Source organism: Poecile atricapillus, chromosome 17 (genome assembly GCF_030490865.1).
Source record: "Poecile atricapillus isolate bPoeAtr1 chromosome 17, bPoeAtr1.hap1, whole genome shotgun sequence".
Lineage (NCBI taxonomy): Eukaryota > Metazoa > Chordata > Aves > Passeriformes > Paridae > Poecile > Poecile atricapillus.
Window position 1 is genome coordinate 3,491,382 of NC_081265.1, and position 23,027 is coordinate 3,514,408.

Below are 23,027 nucleotides of genomic sequence, written 5' to 3' on the forward strand. Positions count from 1 at the left end.
AGGACATTTGTAATACAAGTAAATCTGAGTAAAATACACCAGGTAATCCGGACCCATCTGCAGTTGTTTGCACACATTCTGACATCACTGCTATTTCAAAATAAGCACCTTAAGGCATTTTCCAAGGGCAGATAATTGTTCTTCTGGCTAAAAGTGCCACTACACATTTACACAGCTATATTTATATTTATATTTGATGTTTTGTTCCTCTCCCTGTTTTTAATTGATATTTGCATTAAAGTAGGATGATTACTGTTCACATCACCATTTCTGTCTCCTTAATGTGTCTGCTCAGTAACAATGAGAGCTCTGACACTTTGCATGACCCTGCACTTGAAATCTTCCATCTGTGCCACGTGTAATGTGCACATGCCCATGAGAATTGATAGCTCATTCAAAGCAGGAATTAAAAGAATAATCAGGAGGTGATGGCTGTTACATGTACATGGTACCTGGATCCTTATTGTTGGACCTTCTTTTCCCTTCATTTCTTCAGAAAAAGCAGGGAGCTCCTTGCAAAGGTTTTCCCTGGTTATGGTGATTCTTGGATTTTATTGAATTTACCTGCACACAACATATTCATGCCTAAGTGTCTCTTCTGAGGGAGACTGCTGCTGTCACCAGTCACAACCAGCATTCCTGGAAAAGCCTCTAACCTGGATAATGCTTTGTTTCCCACAGGCTTGACAGTGTAGATTTCTGTTTAGGATGAAAGTCTCTCATTTAAATAATCTTTGGTTTCTTTAAAGACCTTGCTACCATGGAAGAAAGAATCTTGAAACGCTACTACAAAAAGGTCACGGAGTTTGTGGCAGACATGACCAAAATTTTTGATAACTGCCGTTACTACAATCCAAGTGACTCCCCTTTTTACCAGTGTGCAGAAGTTCTCGAGTCTTTCTTTGTACAGAAACTAAAAGGATTTAAGGCAAGCAGGTAAGCTGGAGTGTTCCTAACCACAGGTGTTTTGTTGGCCCCTGAAATCTCCTATCTAAGATTAATCTTGCATTCGCACAGGGATTTGCCGCTCTGTGTGATTTCCCGGAAAATTTTGTCAAAATTAAGGCTTAAATATGATTTTGTGAAGGTTACTTTGGAATGTTTTTTCAGAAGGAGTTGTTAAAAATTTGGGTGGTATCATAAATGTGCAAGATTTGAGTGATTCTTCAACTCTTTGCTGCAGAAAATTTATTATTTATTTCTGATCAAGACAAATACTGTGTCTGAGTTGTGCTGATGCTCTGCTCTGCAGTAAATACTTCTCATGCTAATAACAGACAATCCTGCTGTGAAGCTTATAAGCCAGTGAAAGAAATTAAAATATTTCAGTGTTACTCCTTCTCTCATCTTTTTATAATTTACTTTCTTTGAAATAGGGAAGTAAGGTTTAAAGTAGAGTATGGAAAATGAAATATAATTCAAAATTGACCTTTCAAAATTAAACTTTTATATTTATTTTTTTTCTGAGGAAGGGCTGATGTAAAATGTTTCCCTTAGGTAGACATTCCTGAAAGAGAATATGCATTTTCCTTTCCAGTTCAATACTGTCATAATGATTTTTGTCAGGTAGTTTTCAACCCATGTTTGTGTCACTGCCATTAGCTGGGTCCCCAGCACTCCCTGTGCTTGCACACTGATTTCATTGCTGCATCTTATTTGTTATTGTTTTTCATTTATACCATCCGTCTTCTTTCTTTTCTTGCAGATTGTGATATCTTTAGTCTGAACTTTTTAACTGGAATCAGAACTGGATGTTGGGGTCACTTTCTTTTATTGTACAATCCAATTACATTAAACTGCCCTAAAAATCCAGATCATTTGTCTAAAACATAAATGTTTTTGTTGCCAGCGGTCATACTGCTGAACATAACTGTATTAACAAAAAATTGTTCCGATCCTCAAATACTGTATTGAGAAAAATGAAAATTTCATCGTGGAAACCTTGTATTTTATTGTTTTAGTTTAAGTCACTAATAAAACTGTGAATGTCAAAGAGGAGTTTTGCTGAACTCTGCTTAGCAAAAATGTCATTTTAACATGCCTGTTCAGTTTTTTTTCTCTTAAGTTAATCCAAAGACTTATTGAATAAATTTAAGAAAAGTTGACCTTATTATAATAATTCACAACTAAAAATGTCTTTTTGATTTCCTTTTGAGGGACTACTATTATGTTAAATATGTGAGTAAAACTGATTTCAGGCATTTTGGAATATCCCAGTGACACACTGCATTTTACAAGTACTGAAATAATTGTATTCTGGAGGAGAAAACGAGTTTAAAATTCAGAGCAAGAACTATTATTTCTTCTGAAGGGTAAAAAAAAATAAATGAAAGCAACATGGTGGTAATTCCCTCATTGTGATTTATTTTTGGCAACACCTTGCAGCAACTGTGTTCTCCAAACTAAAAGGTGCTTAATTCTTCACTTTCTTCTGTATTCTGCAGGTCCCATAACAACAAACTGCAGTCTACAGCTTCTTAGAGTTCAGCGTGTTAACCAAACACACGAGCAAGGATCTGGTTGTCTGACAATTTTTAATTAAGGAACCAGATGTTTTTAGTCAGGTTATCCTGACAAGACTTGATGTAAACTGCGTTTTTATTGGTCACAACAAGTCAAATTATATTCTTGGCTTATTTTGTCCAAAGGACAAAGAAATAAAAATCAGCAGCACCACTTTCTTGTCAAGATCAAATTGTTGTACTATTGTGGCAGAAGCAGGAAAACTTTGTTTTGTTGAAGGAGAGAGAGAAAGAGAGCAAGAAAAAAGATACAGTAAATGGGGTCACGTTTAACTCCATGGAAATGCCACGTCTGTTCTTCAGTGAAGAAGCTGGTTTAAAGTCCACACAGAAAACTTTGACTGTATTTATTTATTGTTGCAAAAAAGACGCTTTTTTATTGCTGCCCTCATTTGTCAGCTAATTATTTTTTCTTATAAAATCCAGCCCCGGTTCCATGTAATCCATTCTGTATCTTAACATGATTCCTGTAGGTAAAAGTACAAGAAGACCTCTAGATGTCTTTTCTTTCTATGAAAGGAGCTGCTATGTACACATGTGCACACACACAGGACTGGGAATCAACAAGGAGTTTATCATTCATGGTAGATAAAAACAAGCTTGCATAAAAGTTGGGCTGAGTGGTCATGGACTACAGACTCTGTTGCCTTGAATATAACAAACAGTACAATTTGTCATTTACTCTGCACCAGACTGAACTGAGTAAAATCTATTTGAAGGTATCTTGTTTGTAAACATTTGTCAGATTCTAATTTTTTTTTCTTTTGTATTAAAATTCAAAATATGGATGTATATGAAACAAAATAAATGGAGATCATTGTTCTCCCCACAGCCGTAGGTGTGTTTGAGTGTGCGCTGCCACGTGTGTGAGACACTTTGGGGATCTGTGCAGGAGTGTAGGGATTGCAAGGAACAGGGGTGGGAATGGCCAGGGAGCAGGACCCGACCGCGTTCCAGCCCTGGTATCCCGACACAACATTCCCACAGTGGTGCCAAAAGGACTGCTGTAGCTGTGACAGGGCAGGAGGTGTTTGTGAGGTGTCCCTGCCCACCGGAGCTCGGTGATCTTTGCCAAGTGCACTGGCAATGTGGAGTACCACCTGTAATTGTATCCCTGGGAGGCTCCTGGGCTGCCTTCGTGTTTCCTGTGGGAGCAGCGCTGCCCTGAGGGATGAACTGGAGCCCGAGAAGATGCAAGTTGCAGATGAGGAGGCTTTTCTTTCGCTGTGTGTGACTGACTTGCTCTGGTACCTGTCTGTAGTTCCCAGCCCTGGTTTCTCTGCAGCTCCTCACCCACCTGACCAGCTTTTGCACTAACTCACAGTCAACTTCTGTTCTACAATGGTCTGGGATTTACCTGATTTATGGATAAGCTCCTTTTGGGTTTAACCTCACACCTTGCTATGCAAGAACCTCCTCCGTTATTTTTCTTAAAAAAGATGTTGCTACTGACCACCCTTTCTTACACTTCCAGCTCAGGTGTTCAGGTTCTTCTGGGGGGATTTTATCTACTAAAAACCCATGTGTTTTTGTACATACAAATGTTGTCATTTAACCTATCTGTGAAAATTACTAATTGTTCAGTGTGGAAACAATAATCCATTTATGCTTCTGAAAGTCAAAGAAGAGTAGTTGCATTTAGGTTATGTTGTCCTTTGACGTTTTAAAAAAATGCTGCATATTGTAAGCATTGTGTTTTAATGGGACAAGAAAAGAAATCTCACCTTTAACAGCACTGGGACATATCCTGCATCTCATCCCAACTTCTCAGCATTTCTGTACTATTTATTCATACCTAAATCCATATTGACATGATTTAAACCTTTCCTACCTGTAGGCAATAGATTGCTGTTTTTAACAAATTGTGGCAAACTGAAGAGTACTTTTTTGTACCTTATAGGACACATCATCCTAGACAAATAAAGTAATGTGTTTGACATGGATTCAGTGGTGTTTCTAATGAAACATTGATAATGTTATTGGATATAGGTCTTGGCTTTGCCAAATCATATGTAACTGTGAATCAGGTTGATTAGGGAAATAATCTGTACATGCAATTGAGTGCTGCTGATTATTCACCCAAGCCAAACCATTCTGTGATTCCATGAGAGCCTGTTTCAGTGTGTTCAGTTGCCATTGGGCAGGTCAGGCTACTTCTCTGGATTTAGTAGTGGTGATGTTTTATAGTTAAATGGTGTTACAGAAAATAAATCACTTGTAATTAATCCCCACCTGCCATCAAGCATAAAGTTCATAAGGTTTGTGATCTCTGCTCAATCCTTGTCCTCTTTGTATTTTATAAATTACTGCAAAAGTTGTTTTGAAATGGTCATATGTTGAAAGATAATGGTATGTGAGCTGTGCCAGCTTGATTTTCCTTTTCTCTCTCCTCAATTTTGAAGCAGTTATCCTCAATTTAGTTCATGCAGAAGTTAATGAAGATTTAAAGTACAGTAAGAAGTTTGGTTTACCCAAAAGGCTCAAATAAACCCCTGGACAGATGGGATGAGAACAGTTACTCTTTATACCCAGATTTCTGTGAGATGGTGGCAGAATTTTCCATACTTATCCTGCTGGAAAGGAAATTACTGACTGTGAGGTACCAAAATTACCATGACAGCTGTTGAATGTGAGTACCATCCAGTTCCCAGTGTGGTTATTGCTGGGAGGGTTTTGGAATAGAAAGTGCAAGACTGGAAATCCTCAATCAAGCAATTGTTTTTCAGGAGGTGTGTTTAGTATGTGATGAGCCTGGTTACAACAGCCCTGCTCCTGCTCCAGCCCAGTCTCAGTGCAGCTGTGGCAGACAGGGATTTGTTGCTCAGCTACTGTGGGAACATTTTAAGGAGGGACTTTCCAATCAAGAAGGGAAAGGTAAGAGGACTTAGTAACAGAGGAAAAGAACATGGGATAAATGACTTTTCAGGCTCCCAGAGCAACATCTGTATCTCCCAGTGTTTTGTGTCAGTTACAGACACTGAGCTCAGGATTGGGATGTCCTTAGCACTGGTGTCCTGTGCTTATCTCTTCCCAGACATGGTGGGTTTGTCCCCACACTTCCCTGGCTTGGAGCAGGATAGCTCTGGGCAGGGTATGCCTGGAGGAGTTGCTGCTTAGTCTCTGGACTTCCCCTGAAAATAGAAACAAAGAAACTCGAGATATACATGTAACCCTTCCTCCTTCTGTCCCTCCCAGTCACTCCAGAGCTTTGATACTTTGCCAGAACAGTCCTTCTGCCAAATCAAAACCCCCTCTGATTTTCTCAGGAAAATTCCATCAATCCATGCTGTTCTCCGTGCAGTCTTTCACATACCAAAAGCGAGACATGGCATTTTTTAGGTAGATTCATGCTATGAGTAAATTTCTGTACTCCAGTGAGAGCCTTTTGGGTGCCAAATACGGGATGTTTGCTCTTGGTATTGGCTCCATATCAAGAAATACTTGATGCAGCATAGCCCGTCCCATCCCCTGCTCCATGGCTTTCCAGTGGCACTAAATGAAGCTGCAGACGTGTGTGACAAGTACAGTGTGTCAGAACTACCTCCTTGCAAAAAAGAAAATGCATCTCTAGAAGCCACTGCTTCCTGCAGCAGGTCACATCACATCACTGTGTACATGGGGTTTTAAGCTGTATTGCATTTTTTACATTTCTTGATATAAATATGTATCAAATCCTCAGGCAGGTTGTTGCACAAGGAGATGCCGTTGTGCAGTATCATTACATAAGCTTTTTGGGTCTTCCAGAACCCAGAAGACAGTGAAAGCAGAACCTCATGAGCATTTTATTAGTTTCTTTTACAGACTTATTATCTGTGAATACTGACCGGGAACAACAAACATCTCAATTTCACCACATTAAAGGTATTAAAATACTGTATTTTTGATTTAAAAAGTAACTTTACTCTTGTGCAAGTACAAGCTTGGCAATATTTCTCCTGGGGAATGGCATTCAGCACAGCTCTGGGATGAAGTGCCCAGCCACACCCACTGTATGCAGCCCATGCTCATTTTGCATTCCCTGCGCTGTCACTTGTAAATGCAACTGGCCATTTGTGTTTTGCAGTTCTTGATTTGCTTTCAGTCAGTGTGTTCATATACTCAAATTATTACACTCTATTCTGTATGCTTTGTGTGAACATCCAGCTCTGCTGGAATAATGGTGTCATTTTCAAAAATACCATGGACATGGTTGAGGAGGCAAAAATAATACAAATGGTACTTAGTGGTGTTGGTTTCTCTGAAATCAAATGCATGTGATACTTTAGGCAGAACTGTGAAAGCACAGTGAACATCCTGTGTAGATAAAGTTGTGGTATCATATAATCTGTTCAAGGTAAAGGGTTCAAAGTGCAGTTTTTGTCTATTGAGGATGAAGCTGCCAGAATTTTGCATTACACTTACTACAGATTATTTGGGGCACACTGCAGCAGGGGAAGCAACAATAACCTGTGGCTCTGAAAGCAGCTGGAGCAAATTCAGGGCCAGTTAACATTCCCTAGACTGACTTCTGTGCTGAACCTCACCAAGGGTGCCTGCTCGAGGCACCCAGTGTTCGCTAAAGCACAAAAGCAGGTGTTGGATTGCGGTTCCAGACGGGAGCACTGCCCACAGCCAGGTGTGTTCTGGGGGTGGATCCCGCTGCTCCCACATCCTGGACGGAGCCCTCAGAGCCTTATGGACACTTGGAGCGCGCTGCCCTCACCCTGAGATCCCTTTTCCTGTTGAATCTCCTCACGTAGCTGCTGCTGCTCCCGACCCAGCCGTCCCCTGGCCGTAGCCGCCCGCCCAGGGCCGGCAGCAGCTCGGCGGGCACCTGCCGGCGCTTGTGGTAGATGTGCCCCATCACGATGTACCTGCTGCCTGCAACAACAAAAACAAAACAAACAGGGCTGCTGAGCCACAGGGAATGAATGGGAGGTCACTCTGAGGGCACCAGGGTTGGGAACAGATGTGAAGTTGTGCCTGTGGAAACATCCTGAGCATGGGGCTTCCACAGCAGCACCCTGAGCTCCGCTGGCACCTGGAGGTGGTGCTGGCATGAAACAATGATTTACTGTCTGGGGAAATGCTGGTATTTGATAAACTTGCACTTAAAAGGAAAACTGAATGACTTACAAAGACACCAGCTTAAGCTCTTGCTTGTATTGTTTTAGGAATCCTGAAAACTTGCCATCATTTTGGAACTGGACAGAACTAAGAAAGGGCTACGCTGGTACCTGACTTCCTCATGCAGTTGGTTCTCTTATGAAAGTTTTCAGAAACTTGGATGGAAAAAAGGCCACAACTTTGAGTAAATACTTTTCTTCCAAATTTTCCCAACAACCCAGGCTAAGCCTATTAAAGTAAGGCAGACTAAGATTGCAGTGCATGCAGAGGAATAGCAGAATGGATTTAGCTGGAATGATTTACCAAGTTTAAAGTCTGGGCATGGTTTACTGCAGTTTAAAGTATCCACAACCAGGATGTGAACTCGGAAGAAGGCGGCGTCTGGAGTGACATAGAGGCGACTCATCTTGTACAGTCCATCACTGTCTACCAAGAGGGTAATCCACTGGACTCCATTCCCCAGGCTTTCCAGGTTATAAACAATTCCATTCACTGCTGTTTTAAGGGAGAGGGAAAAATAGGATCAGATTTTAGATCGTGGCAATTTTCAGGGTATGTGTGAAGGCTGTCATTTAAAATGCTGTAAAGGAAGTGTCAGCAGGAATCCTTTGGCTCAGGAGTGGGCAGTAGGAATTGCTTCAAATAATCACATTTGGTGAAGTCATTGCCTGAAGTTTTGTTGCTTTGCAAACCTTCTGTTTTACTGGTTTGAGATATTTTTTAGTGAAGAAAGCAATGATTTAGTACCATTTTCTATCCTGATATATAAAAAGTGGGCATATTTACCTAATAAAGTAAAATTTTCAAATTTAAAACTTCCCAATGAAGTACAAAGCCAAGCTGGTTATGAAACACTTTGGCTTTTGAAATAAAAGGCCCTTGTCATACCAAGACACAACAGCACCAAGTAGATTGTGTTGGGAACTCAATCACTTCATGCTGTTCTCCCAGTTTCTGGCTCTGGCAAGCGCTGAGCTGAGTGCAGGGATGGGAAAACAGCACCATGTTAGTGGGGCTACTGCACCTGGTGTTACACCTGCCTCAGGGTGAGAACTCTGAGTCAGTCATTTAATTCTTTTATCTGCACTGTAAATGTAAAAACAGAAAAAGCGCTCTGATCACTGCCATGGAACATTGGCTCATCTGTTGCTCAGACTTTTTCCTACCTGTTCTTTCAATTTAGGAGCAGAGCTGTTCATTAAGGGCTAAAACACACAGAAGTCAGGTTGCTGTGAAGCCCACATTGGACAGGAATGTGTGAGAGTGGTAAAAACCAAAGCAGGACAGCATTTGTAGAAGGCACTTCCTGACTTCTCCATTTAGAGAAAACAGATGTCTCTTAACGTGTTTATGTTCTACAAATGGAAACATCTGTTACCACTGGGTTTGTATTTTCTTTATCTCTTAAAATACTGTGAGAAAAAATTGGTATCTGTTTCACAACTCTGTAAGCACAAGGCAGGATTTCAGTCAGAAAATGCTTGTCTTTAAGCAGTCTGTACAATAATACCAGGCTGCTTCGTGCCACCTTTAGTTACATCAATGTGAACACAAGGACTGAAGACACTGAATTCAAAGGAACTTCAAGAAGAATCCTCTCTAGAGACAGGATCACAGTCTTATTTCTGTTTGGTTCACCATTTTATTTTCATTTCAAACTTGAATCCCCCAAATCAAACTTGCTCTAAATAGGAAGAGATAAATAACCCAGCTGCAGTGTTTAATCTGAGAGTATCTAAAACAACTGGTCTTTTCAGTTCCATTGACCAGTCCCAAGGACACTGTTCCTCCAGGGGAAACAGAAGAAAGGACAGTACTAGCCCAAGGTGTAGGGAAAAGGCAATGTGTGTTTATGAAGAGCTGTGTTGGGTCCCTTTCAAATACGTGGTAATTATTTCACATACTTTCTTATATCTTAATCACCGTATTTCAAGAGTAGAAGTGCAGTATCAGTGACAAGTGGACAGAAAGTGCTCTGTCCCTGTGAGTTGAGGGAGACACCACCTACCAAACTCGCTGGCACAGAAAGCCTCCACTTCATCCCGCTCCTTCCTGCACTCTGTCAGACACATCTTCTCCTTGTCACCATCTACAACAGGAGCACAGCCTGAGGGACAGCAACGGGCCCTTTGGGGATCTCTCAGCCCATTGTGCCCGCCGCCTTTGGGAAGCTCTGGGCAGCCTGTCCCTTACCTTTCCTCAGCACGCCCAGGTACATCGAGCCGGGCGCCCAGCGGTTGGTGACCCAGGAAGGTTTGGGGATGCTCGTGAAGGGATCGGGGTGTTTGTGGGGGATTGCCTTCCCCGCTCGGTTGAGGCGGTGCAGCGTGTTAGGATCGTTTGACACCACTGCTGCAGAGTCTGGAGAAGGGTGAGCTCGCAGCAGGGCCGTCACCTTTGTGTGGGCGGGCTCGGTGCGCAGGCCGCGGGCCCACACGCTGTTGGCAGCCTGGGCCCGCCGCCGCTCCGTGTGGGGCCTGTTGGCCTGGCCGGCGTCCCTCGGGCCGGGAGCAGCGCCCTGGGCCGGGCTGCCCAGGACCAGGAGCCCTCCGTGCTGCCCGAGGTGCTTCCTCAGCCCTGTGCTGTTTTCCAGGGAAGGCTCCGCGCGTTTCTTCTTGTCGGAGGCGAGGGAGGGGATTCTCGGGGGCTTTGGCCGCTGCGGGTGGGCGGGAGGCATTCCCTGGAGCCGGCCTGCCCTGGGATTCCCGCTGGCACTGCCCGTGCCCTGCGCTGGAGCTTTCACCTCAACAGCAGCAGCTGCTGCTGAGCTAAAAACGTCTTTGCTGAGAGCCTGGCCGGGTTTCTCAGCATAGGGCAGGGATCCTACAGGCGAAAAAAAAAAAAAAAAAAAAAAAAAAAAAAAAAAAAGAGAGAGAGAAAACCGGTGTTTTAAGTCTTTTATTCCAAGTGCTTTAGAATGGGAATATTTGAGGCTCTAATCCATAAGTTAGGTCTTCAACAATAAGGCAAAAAAAATAATAAATAGCTCACTAGATGAAGCACAGTAAAGCTCCTCATTCCTCTACTCAGATATTGAACTTCCAGTACAGGGAATGCAGCTGTGTGAGCAAAACAGGAGATTTGCATTTTTACTTTATTATTGTTGCAAATTAAAAACAAACCCTTTTCTCAAACCTCTGAATCTCTAGGGAACATCTGAAAAAACAAGATTTCACGTTGCCATTTGGGATGCTTGTTTAAAAGACCATGACAGCAGAACTATTTGGTTTTCCCATCAATGGGATGCCTGTTGACAGTGTCATCCAAACTCTTCAGCAGCTTTGGAAAGGTCTTTATCCACAGTTTTGGATCTATGACTTGAGCATATAGTAGCAGTAATTAGGCTAGTGCTGCTGAGTAACAATTATTTCAAGGCTTTGCTTAATTTAAGAGAGCAAGGGTTGAGAAAGAGAAGAAGTGAAAAGTGAAGGAAAAAAATAATGGCACTGTTCACACAAGCTGGGCAGTCACCGACACTTTCATTTATACCTTCACTTTGACCTCTTGAACCTCACAAAGCAAAATGACCAAAATGTTTAGCCTGGCAGGAGAGAAATTTCCCCTGGCAGTCCATTTTCCTTTTCCTTTAGCCCTTCCCTGCATGTGTGGAGTGAGCCAGCAGAGTTTTCACACAGCTCACCCACACACAGCCTCTGTCTGCTGTTCACGGCCGTGGTTATTCTGTGTAGGAGGCTGATCCCAGCTCCTTGTGTGAAAAGAGAGATTTGACATACACAGATGAACAATATCCTGGTTTATCTCCTATAACTGACTCAACTGCTGACCTTGCCACTTCTCCCCCTGTGCTCTCACCAGCTGCTGTCATGGGAAAGATTCTCTGATATTTGGGCTGGCCACATGTAAAGTCAAAAGAATGTCCATGGAGAGAGGGGTGGAAGAAGTCCAAGCTGCTGAAAGCAGCAGGCAAGGGGGGTTTGGAGATGGTTCAGTGTGGAGCTGTGCCCTCTTGAACAGGTGTCTCAGACTTGGGTGTGTAAATAAACTCTTCTAGCACTTTATCACGCCTTCTCAGTCACGGATTGTATCAATAAATAGTTCATTTTTCTCTACTCAATCTGTTCAGGACCTTGAGGTTCTTCCTCCTGTACCAGCATATTCCTGTCTAGTTGTTGCAACCTAAGAAATATTACTGTAACATAACCAAATCCCAGTGGAACAGATGTAAATGCTATTTCTGTTCTGTCAGTGAGGCACTAAAACCCAAATAAATCCACTCAGAACAGCTTGCTGCAGGCACACAGGGCACACTGAACATATTAAAATCAGTCAGACACCTGGAGTTACAGGTGAAGAAGGCTAAAAGAGAAAGGTCACATAAAAATTATAAAAATCCCATGTGCAGAGCAAATCCAACTTCACCTGCCACTGGTGGCTGGCAGGACAGAGCAACAGCTCCCTGCCTGCTTCTGCCAGGTGCCTTTAATTCTTCTCAATGCTGGCAAATAAAATATTGCAATTTACATTCCCATCCCACAAAGACGTTGAAATGTTTCTTTTTTGAGCCCTTATTTGCTGAAAAGGCTGGGGGGCTGCTCGGGCAAGGGTTTGTAGGAATGTCTTCAGCCTCCCCTGATTCCCAAGGCAGACATGCCCCAGCCCCGCTCCGAAGGTAGCAGACTTACCAGAAGATGATCTAATGACAAAACAGAGGAGCCAGAACACTTGAGTTGTCATTTTGAAGTAAAGATTTTCCAGACTCAAAATGAACTGGAGTCTTTTATGCCCTTCCCCTGATTCATGCTAATGAGAGGCAGCCTGAGGGGAAACGGGAATCACTCGCTGGACAACCCACTGGAGCAAGACCAAGCTGCTGCCTCCACCAGCCCTGCCTGGGAGGAATGTGCTCCTTCCCATCGGGAACAACCCCCTGGCTGCATCACCTGTGTCCTGGCAATAACACACCCACACACGGTTTTGGCAGCAGATTTTTATTTGGGGGACAGTCTTGCCCTTCTATGGCACTTTGTAGGGGAAAAATCATAGGGAACAAGCCTGGTTTTCCTGGCAATGGAGAATTGTGTTCTGGAAGGGAACTGGGAGATTCTGGAACACACCAGAACCCTGGGATGCAGGGTCTGGAAAGGATGTGCATGACAATGGAACATAAATGGAGATTTCTGGCCACCTTCAGTGATACAGCTTCTAATCTCCTCTTTCAGTTTCAGGAACCAGTTTCAGTGATTCTTTTCAGACTGAAAAATGCAGTAGTGACTGTCCAGTCCAAGGGAAAGCTCTGCTGATCCCACACAGCTTTATTTTTAAATCTCTCTTAGCCATCATGAAGAACTCTGCAAATTTTCACAGACCAAGCCAACCCTGATTTGGATTACTGAATTAAGAAGGCTTATTTCTAAGTGACCTTATTGCTACACAAGATTTCCATCGTGACAGTTTAACTCACCAGCTGCTGCCGGGTGCTGTGGAAGCTGTTCTTGACTTTAAGGGACAATCATCAACTTAAAAACTCCATAAAGGCACTGAAAGGCTCCTGAAACCCACTCCTGACAGAAAATCTAACCTTCAGCAATGCCTGTGGCATGGGATTCAGTGTTGCTTAGTTTAACCAGTTTGTTTTGTCCTGCCTGAATTAAGCATTTAAATAGATTCCCAAAAGCTCAGGGCTTTGTCTCCAGCAGCGATGGGTGAAGATACATTGACATACAAATGACATTTCACCACATCTGTTAATCAAGGAGTTAAATTTCTACTGCAGCACTAACTAATCCTTGTTTTCCTCTTTTGTTTGAAATTTTATTTTAATTCCAGAACTATCCCAAGATATCTATTACAGGAATAGGAATGTAACTGAGGACGAGGGAGAGGAGGGCTCCTACACTGCTTTGGTGACCAGCAGGTACCTGCAGCAAGCAGGAAAAGCTGGAGTGTGAGTGCTTGGATGGATGGATGGATGGATGGATGGATGGATGGATGGATGGATGGATGGATGGATGATGGATGATGGATGGATGGATGGATGGATGGATGGATGGATGGATGGATGATGGATGGATGATGGATGGATGGATGGATGGATGATGGATGATGGATGGATGGATGGATGGATGGATGGATGGATGGATGATGGATGGATGGATGGATGGATGGATGGATGGATGGATGGATGATGGATGATGGATGGATGATGGATGGATGATGGAGGATGGATGGATGGATGGATGGATGGATGGATGGATGCTTGGATGCACATGTGAGTATCCCACAGACTTGTATTCCAAGGATTCTTCTGTTGAATTAGATGGTGGTCCAATTTAACCCTCATTCATGTATGGCTGTGTCTGCACTGTTTCCCCAGACTTTACCTGGACAGAATCTCCATGAACAGCACAGTAGTGGTGCTTGGAGTATTCCCAGCATTCCAGCAGCCCTGGGATGCTCAAGCAGCGGAGATGGAAAAGCTTTCTCAGTGGACCTGGGCAAAACAGGGACCGACAGTGCCGTAGCCACCTCCGGGGTGTTCCCGGCTGTGGCTCTCCCCAAGATCCCGGGAGGAGAGCAGGACCCACTCGCATGATCTCCGCGTGAAGGGCAGAGAGGGGGGCGACCCCAGGCCGGATGCGATGCCGGGCGAGCGATGGGGCTCGGAGGCCAGGCCCGGGGCGGCTGCGGGTAAAAGAGTCGGGGGTCCCGGATGGGGGGGTGGCCTTGCGGAGCCACCCGCGGCAACGCCACAAAATAAGCAGGGCGCGACCCAGATGGGACTCGAACCCACAATCCCCAGCTCCGGAGGCTGATGCCTTATCCATTAGGCCACTGGGTCACCCAGCAGAGCTTGCGCGCGCCGCCTAGTAAGAGCTCCGCCCGGCCGGTACCGGCTCCGCCCCCCGCGGGCCGTCACGTTCTCCCTGCTCGCGGCGGGCAGGCCCCGCCCGTCCCTCCTCGCACTCCATTGGTCGAGATGCCCCCAGGCCCCGCTCCTCAGCGCGTGCCCGCGGCCCCGCCCGCGCCTCAGAGCGGGTTCCCGCCCTCGGCGCGAGCGTGTCCCTGTCAGACCCGCGCGCGGCCGCTTGAGGGGACCTGCCCGGGGCCGCCGCACTGTCCCGGGGATCGCCCGCCCTCCTCTGCCCCATTACCTCACCCACAGCTTGGCCGCTGTCCTGCCCCAACTGCCCAGTCTCCCTCTACCTCTCTGTCGCTTAACTCTGCTGGTAAGAGCTTTCGGAGCTGTCACCTCCCTCACAGACCACACCGCCTACAGCAGCTCGCGCACACCCCCTCGGGGATCTCAGGCACTGCCAGCCCTCTCCCTGCCGTCAACACCCATCCCTGCGCCCCGATTTCACTGCTCCAGACCATGCACTGCCAGCGATTCATGGCCCAGTGGAATTGCTTCGTGCCAACCCTCCGATCCTTCAGGAGCAGGTGTTTTACCTCTACTTCTGCTTTAGAACTGCCTTTTTTTTCTGTATACTACTGTTAAGCTTCCGTTTGTTAGTAATGTGCTTTCTCTTCTCTTGGCTTCCCTGCTCTTGTTTTTGTGGGTGTTTTTGACAAAGCTCAGCACAGTACAAAGTAAGGCCCAAAACCAGCAATATGAGATGTCACTGGTAATTCCTCCTCCTCAGCAAACATCCTCCACACTTATGTGCACCTACAGATTGGTGTAAGTGGTTTAGTGTGATGGCTTAGCACACAGACATATCAATGTGCATACCTGACACTTCTCTGTGTTGTACCTTTATAGGTATCTGGATATGTCAGAGTTGCTGTCAGAGTTGTGTTTTCCCTACAGTTATATGGTTTGACTTATATCTCCTGTGAAAGTCAGTGTTCTTTTGTATTCCATCCCACATGAGCAGGCCAAACCCATTGGAAACAATCCCATCCCTTTTCAGGCCATGCCACAGGGGGAGGAATCCTTTTCTTTTGTTATTCTGTATGATTTAGTTTTCTGCCCCGATGGCTGTAGAACTGCTTTCAACTGCAATCTCATATTCCCTTTTCTTTGCATTTCCGTGCACCACATTTCTAGGACACAATAAGTGAGGCACAGAGCCATTGAATCATGGAATCACAAAATGGTTTGGGTTGGAAGGGACCTTAAAGCTGATCCATTTCCACTCCCTGCCACAGGCAGAGACACCTTCCACTGTCCCAGGTTGCTTGGAGCCCCATCCAGCCTGCCCTTGGACAATTCCAGGGATGGGGCAGCCACAGCTTCTCTGGGAACCTATTCCAGGGCCTCACCACCCTTCCACTAAAGAATTTTTTCCCAATATCCCATCTAAACACATTCTCTTTCGGTTTGAAGCCATTTCCCCTCATCCTATCACTACACGCTCTTGTCCCAGGGGAAGCCTGCGGTGCCCTACTAATTACTGAGGCAGAATCTGTGCTCTGCATGAGGGAATGGGTGTTTCTGCCCCAAATCGCTCAGAGCGACACCGCGCCATGGATACAATTCCCTCATTCCAATCCCCCTCTCTCGTCCCGGGATATCACCGCGCCCGGCCCCGTGCACTACAGCTCCCGGCGTGCCCCGCGCGGGTAATGCCAGCAAGCCTCTATGGGGCGGCGCGGAGCACGCCGGGAGCTGTAGTACCGGGCCTTGTGAGTACGTCACGTCCGACTGGCTCTTCCGGGAGGGTGTTTCCCGTCATCGTGAGCGGGGGCTGCTTTCAAACCGGCCAATCAGGAGGCTGCTTTGGCTCGAACGGGCCAATGGCAGGGCGCGGTCGCGGGAAATTTAAATGCCGCGTGGGGCAGCCGTGGGCAGTGGCAGCGTGTGGCAGCAGCGGAGCGACCGGCGGTGTTCCCCGGCCGAGGTGCGGGGATGGGACCGGGAGCTGGGTCTGGGGCGGTGGGGACGCGGCCCCTGCGCTGCCCTTTTGGAAAGGGCTATGCTCTGCCTGCAGTCCCTGCTGGGGCCTCTCTCCGGAGCCTCCCGCGTCTCCGCTGGCTGCACTGGGGCTGACAGGGTTGGTGTAGCCTAGCGCGGGTTGTCGCTCCGGAGGGGCTGTGGCCGAAGCGAAGCCAGTTCTTGTGCAGTGGGTCACTCTAGGGGTGGCTGAGGTGCAGGGGTTTTCTTCGTTACCCCTATAGCCGTTGTTATGTGCCGCTGGCTGTACCCGCCCTGGGGAACCTTCCCAGTGCGAGAGCTCGCTGTTTTCGTCCAAAGAGGTCGGGGTGGGGCTGAGTGGGATCCTGTGCAGCACAGGTATGTGACAGTGAAAACAGTATTTAAAAGCGTGTGTGTGTGTTGTCTGTAGAAAGGAGAATCTATCTTGCTCTTGAAAATAATAACAGATAGTATTTGGTTAAAAGCGTTTTAAAATTGTGTGACTGTGTCTTCTGCTTTTGATTCTAGAGCTTGTTGTAACAGTTAACTGTTTAAAGAGACAGCTGTTGATCAAGTCAGATGTTGTTGTAGTATTAATACAAGCAAGTGCCTCTCATTCTTGAGTGTGGATCCAATTTTTAAAATTTAACTTTTGTGGAGTAAACTTGCTGTTTCTTTGCTCTGTTTTCAGGCTTGTTTTTATCTGTCCCGCTCAAAAATCTAACAAGCAAGATGTCTACTAATGAGAATGCCAATACACCATCAGCTCGATTGAACAGATTCAAGAACAAAGGAAAGGACAGCACAGTGAGTGCTCTGGTCCAATTAGTACTTTAGCCAGCTATTGCCTCTTTAAATCTAAGTTTTGAAAGCCAAAAACTTACTCTGAGTGTTTATCCTCCAGGAAATGAGAAGGCGGCGCATTGAAGTCAATGTGGAGCTGAGAAAAGCTAAGAAAGATGATCAGATGCTTAAAAGAAGAAATGTGAGCACTTTACCAGATGATGCTACTTCTCCCCTTCAGGAAAATAGAGGCAACCAGGTAAGTGGGCACTCAGAACAGACATGTTTGGAGGGCCTTACAGTCCTGTAGCCAGGCCAGCATGAATCCCTCCTCCAAGACAGGACAGCACTACTACATCTGCATTAGCAGCTCAGGCCTGTGTTTTCACCTCTAATGGACACCACTCTTACACACAACTGGCTGCAGCTACATTTTAAATCTAGTGTAACTGATATGAAGCACTTAACTTATTGGTTAAAAAAACTTTCAGCAATTGAGATAATTATAGGTGAAGCTGATGAGGTTTTGAAATATCACATGGTGGTGGCACTAAGGGAAGCGGCTGTAAATTGGGGTCTATCCATGGTATTGTGTAAGAGCTCTTTGTGGTCAGGAATACATGTGACTCTCCCACTGAAGCACTCATGTAATATTTTTTTGTACAGGTTTTGTCACACTGGTCAGTTGAAGAAATAGTCAAAGGAGTTAATAGTAATAATATGGAGCTTCAGCTACAGGCTACTCAAGCTGCCAGGTAAGCAGTTTACAGGATACCAACTCAGGTCTGCAAGCCAATAACGAGGCAAGGTGAGAGAATTGATTTATGAGCCTAAATGGCTGCTTATGTCTTTCTTATCAGGCAGGATTTCAACAACCACCATCATACATACAATGTTGAGGTACCCATAACTTAGGCATAATTTATAGAAACCATGTGGCTTTTAAGTATTTAAAGTGCCTGAATATTTTAGTAGGAAGAAGTAATTTGCCCTAGTGCAAATTTAACAGTAGTCACCTTATATTCGAAGGAGTAATTATAGTTAACTCTTTGTTATAGCAAAGTAAGGTACCTTTTAAACTGCGTTAACACTTAGGTCTGATATGTATGAGTGTGGTGATCCACCTTAGAATAATGTGAACAGAAAGATGACTGGGGTTTGAACTCCCACAAGTTTTTCTCTTTCCAAATCTAAAGCATCCTTTAATATGCTTGCATATTGCTGCAGTGCTGCTTCTGGCAGTTATTAACCTCTCTCTGCTGAGAAGCCTCTAGCAGTTCAGATGTGTTATGACTCCTGCAGGTCTGCTTTACTTCAGAGTCTGAACAGAACCTCTCACATAGTGAAGACATGCCAAACCCACTGTTAACAGAGGCCTAGGAAGCCCGTGTTAACTTGTCTGCATTTCTCTTTCATGCTATATTGTGTTGCCTTTTCTGAATGCTAAAACAATGCTAAACTTTTTTTATATGGTGCTTTTAAGACTTGAATTTGTTGTTCAGATGTCTGCAGGCAAAAATAATGGTTCCTGTTTGCCTTGCTCCTTAGGAAACTCCTCTCAAGAGAGAAGCAACCCCCAATAGACAACATAATTCGGGCTGGTTTGATCCCGAAGTTTGTCTCGTTCCTGGGCAGAGCAGACTGCAGTCCCATCCAGTTTGAATCTGCCTGGGCACTCACCAACATCGCCTCTGGCACATCAGAGCAAACCAGGGCAGTGGTGGAAGGAGGAGCAATTCCAGCCTTCATTTCCCTGCTGGCCTCTCCACACACTCACATCAGTGAGCAGGCTGTGTGGGCCTTGGGGAATATTGCAGGTATGTCCATGGGCTGCACAGCTCTAGTTCAGACCTGTGTCCTTGTCTGAGGTGGGAGGACATCACTCCTGCTGTGTCATGCCCTGTGCTGAGCTGCTTGGGAGCTCTGCCCCAATGGCTTTCCAGTTATGACATGCCCTGCATTGCAGAGCAAGCTGCAGGAAACCCTTTGTCTTTAGACCTCTTGCAATGCCTGGCACAACCTGTGGGTTGTATTGTGGGCACTGCTTCCGGATTTCAGCTCAGGTTTGATGGCTCTCTAACCATGCTACAACACAAACCTTTTTCAGACATCTCAGTTTTTTTGTGACTCAGCAATGAGCTCTGCTCTGCGTGTTGACTAAAAGGGGGAAGGCAGGAGGGAAGCAGTGACTCAAATAATTGTGTATGTGATGGTCAATATTCCTTGCTTTAAAACAGCTGCTTGCTGATAAGTATAGTGGTACACTGAAGCTTCTCAAGCTTCTCTCAGGATTACTTGATATGCCAGTGTTGGATCCAGTCTTTAAAGAGTGGTCAAAATAAATAATATAGTTGTTAACTTGCTACAAGTTAAATATTGTACCTGCTGTATTAGAGTTTCCAATGGCCATGCCTTACAGAACAGTGAATCTTCACACAGAAAATTGTTTCAAAGCCTTTTTTATTGGGGTTTTCCTCAAAGTTTGTCCTTAGAGTTTTAAACTCAAATATAATAAATATTATAAATATAATATTTGTTATATCTTGCAATAGGATTCTCAGTCAATCATTCAGCTGATGATTACAATGCATTTCAAGTCCCATATTGTGGGGAAAGCTCTGTTCTAGTGTGGGGTTTAGATTTGTTTCAAAAGAAACACATAAAACCCTGCATGGTTATGAGCTCTTATGAAAAGCTGTATAGAAAACATACTACATTACCTCTTCTTCCAAGAAAAAAGGTGAAGCTCAGGGGCTTGACTGAACATGCTTGTCATGTGACTTAACCATGGCAGTAGTCCTTTTGTCCTCCTGTTTCTTCTTAATTTATCCAGCCCTTCTTAAGGAGTAGAGGAATTAATCCTCTTAACACACAGTGGTTCTGTGTACATGTGTCCCTTTCTTTCTGGTTGTCACCTGGCTTTTTTTCTTGTTTTTTTCCAGGGGATGGTTCTGCCTACAGAGACCTGGTTATTAAATATGGTGCAATCGAGCCACTGCTGAGTCTCCTGGCTGTTCCTGACCTCTCTTCCCTGGCTGTAAGTGTCCAGAGAGATTCAAGTTACAATTACTGAGTTAGAACCTAGCTAAGCTATTGGTAACCATTTATTTCCACCATTGCAGTCTGGATATTTACGCAATGTTACATGGACCCTCTCAAACCTGTGTCGCAATAAGAATCCTGCACCTCCCATAGATGCCATCCAGCAGATCCTTCCAACCCTTGTCCGGCTCCTGCACCACGATGACCCTGAAGTGTTGGCAGACACATGCTGGGCAATTTCCTACCTCACAGACGGTTCCAATGACAGGATAGAAGTTGTTGTGAAAACTGGATTGGTGCCACAGCTTGTGAGACTCCTAGGATACAGTGAACTGCCAATAATGGTAAGTGGTTGGATGTTGCAGGCTGCTGTTGCTTGATTTGAATCATGGCTAGAACTGCAGTTAGGTAGGAGTAGTCCATGGAACTGAATGGCTCTTTTCATACATGAGTCAGGTGCCTGTTCTAATTTTTGTGGAGTGAGACATCAGTTTCTCTCCTGCCTGGGTGCTGTGCCACACGAGACAGACTGCTGCTGGTAATGACTAACAAGCTGCTTTATATAATCATTGTATTTACCTTACAGGCCAGCACAACAGTCAACATTCACTAAAGCTTGCCTTTAAATTGCTGTTGCAGAGCCAAATTCTAGGGACAGTGTTCACAAGTGTGAACACTATAATTAGAGCATAATAAAACTGCATTAGTGTTTAGCAGGTAGTTTCCCTAAGCTCTGTCATGGGTGGTTGTTTGCAGACTGGCCTTGAAAGGTGTGCAGTCTCTGTATGCAGACATTAGCATCTGCCTGTGGAATGCTAACGAGGAGCCCAAACCCCATTGTACATAGCAGGTCATGCTGTTAACTGGGAAGGTTAGAGTGGATGGCCATCAAGTATAGCTGTGTTTGCTATAATCTAATCAGGTTTTGAACAACTTTCCTAGAGTATTCTATTCATCTTTGTTTCAGACTCCTTCACTAAGAGCCATAGGAAATATTGTCACTGGTACTGATGAGCAAACACAGATTGTTATTGACTCGGGAGCACTGGCTGTCTTTCCAAGTCTCCTTTCTCATCATAAAAACAACATTCAGAAAGAAGCAGCCTGGACAATGTCCAACATCACTGCTGGGCGTCAGGATCAGATCCAGCGAGTTGTAGACCACGGTCTTGTGCCTTATCTCATTGGTATTCTGAGGAAGGTAAACAAAGTCTATATTTACTATGCTGAGCCTTTTCCTATTACTATTCTGTGTTCAAACACTCTGCTTTTACCTTCACAGGGGGATTTCAAATCTCAGAAGGAAGCTGTGTGGGCTGTGACAAACTATACGAGTGGTGGAACAATTGACCAGATTGTGTACCTTGTTCAGGCTGGTGTTCTTGAACCCCTACTGAATCTTCTCTCAACTAAAGACAGCAAAACTGTACTTGTTATTCTGGATGCAGTTTCCAACATTTTCTTGGTATGTGGATGCAGTATACTTGATTATTGTCTGTGTTGTTGCTAATGGCTCTCCAGTAGCTGCTGCCATATATCTTTCCTGAGGTTATTCCATGCTTTTCTGTTGCAGGCTGCTGAGAAGATTAATGAGACTGAAAAGCTTTGCCTCATGATTGAAGAGTGTGGGGGTCTAGACAGAATTGAAGCTCTCCAGTCACATGAAAATGAACAAGTGTACAGAGCCTCATCCACCATTATTGAGAAATATTTCTCAGCAGAAGTAAGTGGCTTCAGGGGGTCTTTTCTACTTTTTTCTATTCCAGCACTGACTACTAGATTCAAATGCTACTGCTATTTCAACATTCTTCTTTTCTTTCCTTCTAGGAGGAGGAAGACCAAAATGTTGTACCAGACTCAACTGCTGACAGCTACACTTTCCAAATCCAGGACAGTACCCCAAATTCTTTTAACTTCTAGATCTTGCACATACTGCAACCACCTACAAGTGGTTTAGCAGGCACAAATGACTGCCACCTCTTTGTCTTAATGGAGTTCCTCTTGCCTTTACTGGTTTTTGTGTCCTGTAGCACTTTGTCCAACTGAAACATACTTGAACAGTTCAAATTCATATGTCTGTGAATTTCTAAATGTAAACCTCATTCTTTGAGATACACTTGTAAATACTTCCTGTTTCTGTCCTTGTCTGGGGGAAGAATGCACGTGAGTAACTTGGGCCTCTCACAAAGCATTGAGCCACTGCTCTGCAGGCTCCCCCATAACCTCTTACCTTCTACGTGGCCTGTTGCAGTAATAAATAAATACTGAACAGGCTTTTAAGGGAAGACTTACTTGAAGCTCAATAAAGTGTTATCAGTACATCAAGTTGAACTGTGTCAACTTGCTCTCTTAAAAGCTGACTGATGGGGTAAGTAAACTTAGTTAAAAAATAGATAATGGCATGAAACAGGTCTAAACCATGAGAGACCCAGTGCTGAAGAGGTGGATTTAAAACAGCTTGGTCACCCCAAGCTCTGGTTTCTGCATACAGCAGCCTTCTGTTACAGGACCAAGGAACTTCCTATAGAAATCTGATTCATCTTACCCTGTGCATAACTGAGCTAAACTAGCTTCAGCCTCTTGGAGAAATATTTAAAGAATATTAGTGCTACTTAACTGTAAGTAATAGTTTGGAGGAGAGGTAAGTACAGTAGTTAACCAGTTCTAAAGGTACCTGAACATGTATAGGATTAGAGCATAGGAAATGCTTTGAAGCAGTTGCCTGCCTTAGCAAAAATTAAGGCTTTGTCCTGGAA

At 44.7% G+C, this 23,027-nt stretch overlaps 3 protein-coding genes and 1 non-coding gene across 17 annotated transcripts in view; 2 read left to right on the top strand and 2 right to left on the bottom strand.

The window, feature by feature from the left end:
- Positions 1-3,355, top strand: part of BPTF (bromodomain PHD finger transcription factor) — a 52,769-nt gene extending 49,414 nt beyond the window's left edge. For 10 of the 12 annotated variants that reach the window (XM_058852205.1, XM_058852212.1, XM_058852206.1 and 7 more), the window contains 2 exons: positions 750-936; positions 2,445-3,355. In XM_058852205.1, coding sequence (XP_058708188.1) covers positions 750-936; positions 2,445-2,481 — 224 coding nt within the window. In that variant the 3' untranslated portion in view covers positions 2,482-3,355. The other 2 variants (XM_058852214.1, XM_058852207.1) reach the window with 1 other exon arrangement.
- A 2,943-nt stretch (positions 3,356-6,298) lies between these two features.
- Positions 6,299-12,413, bottom strand: C17H17orf58 (chromosome 17 C17orf58 homolog). The gene is made up of 5 exons (XM_058852426.1): positions 12,272-12,413; positions 9,822-10,451; positions 9,637-9,717; positions 7,932-8,123; positions 6,299-7,382 (listed from the first exon to the last, which is right to left on the bottom strand). The coding sequence occupies exons 1-5, from the start codon at positions 12,321-12,323 to the stop codon at positions 7,195-7,197; spliced, it is 1,143 nt and encodes a 380-aa protein (XP_058708409.1). The 5' UTR covers positions 12,324-12,413; the 3' UTR covers positions 6,299-7,194.
- Positions 12,414-14,354: 1,941 nt separating this feature from the next.
- Positions 14,355-14,427, bottom strand: TRNAR-CCG (transfer RNA arginine (anticodon CCG)). The gene has a single exon. It is a non-coding gene; the product is annotated as a tRNA-Arg (tRNA).
- Positions 14,428-14,812: 385 nt separating this feature from the next.
- On the top strand, positions 14,813-22,581 carry KPNA2 (karyopherin subunit alpha 2). Of its 3 annotated transcripts, none has more exons than XM_058852644.1 (11): positions 14,813-15,029; positions 17,138-17,253; positions 17,351-17,488; positions 17,896-17,984; positions 18,778-19,046; positions 20,172-20,266; positions 20,352-20,615; positions 21,239-21,472; positions 21,554-21,736; positions 21,845-21,994; positions 22,099-22,581. In XM_058852644.1, the coding sequence occupies exons 2-11, from the start codon at positions 17,179-17,181 to the stop codon at positions 22,189-22,191; spliced, it is 1,590 nt and encodes a 529-aa protein (XP_058708627.1). In that variant the 5' UTR covers positions 14,813-15,029; positions 17,138-17,178; the 3' UTR covers positions 22,192-22,581. The 3 variants fall into 3 exon arrangements, with proteins under 3 accessions (XP_058708627.1, XP_058708625.1, XP_058708626.1); XM_058852642.1 differs by lacking the exon at positions 14,813-15,029 and adding an exon at positions 16,384-16,432; XM_058852643.1 differs by lacking the exons at positions 14,813-15,029; positions 17,896-17,984 and adding an exon at positions 16,475-16,824.
- Positions 22,582-23,027: the final 446 nt, after the last annotated feature.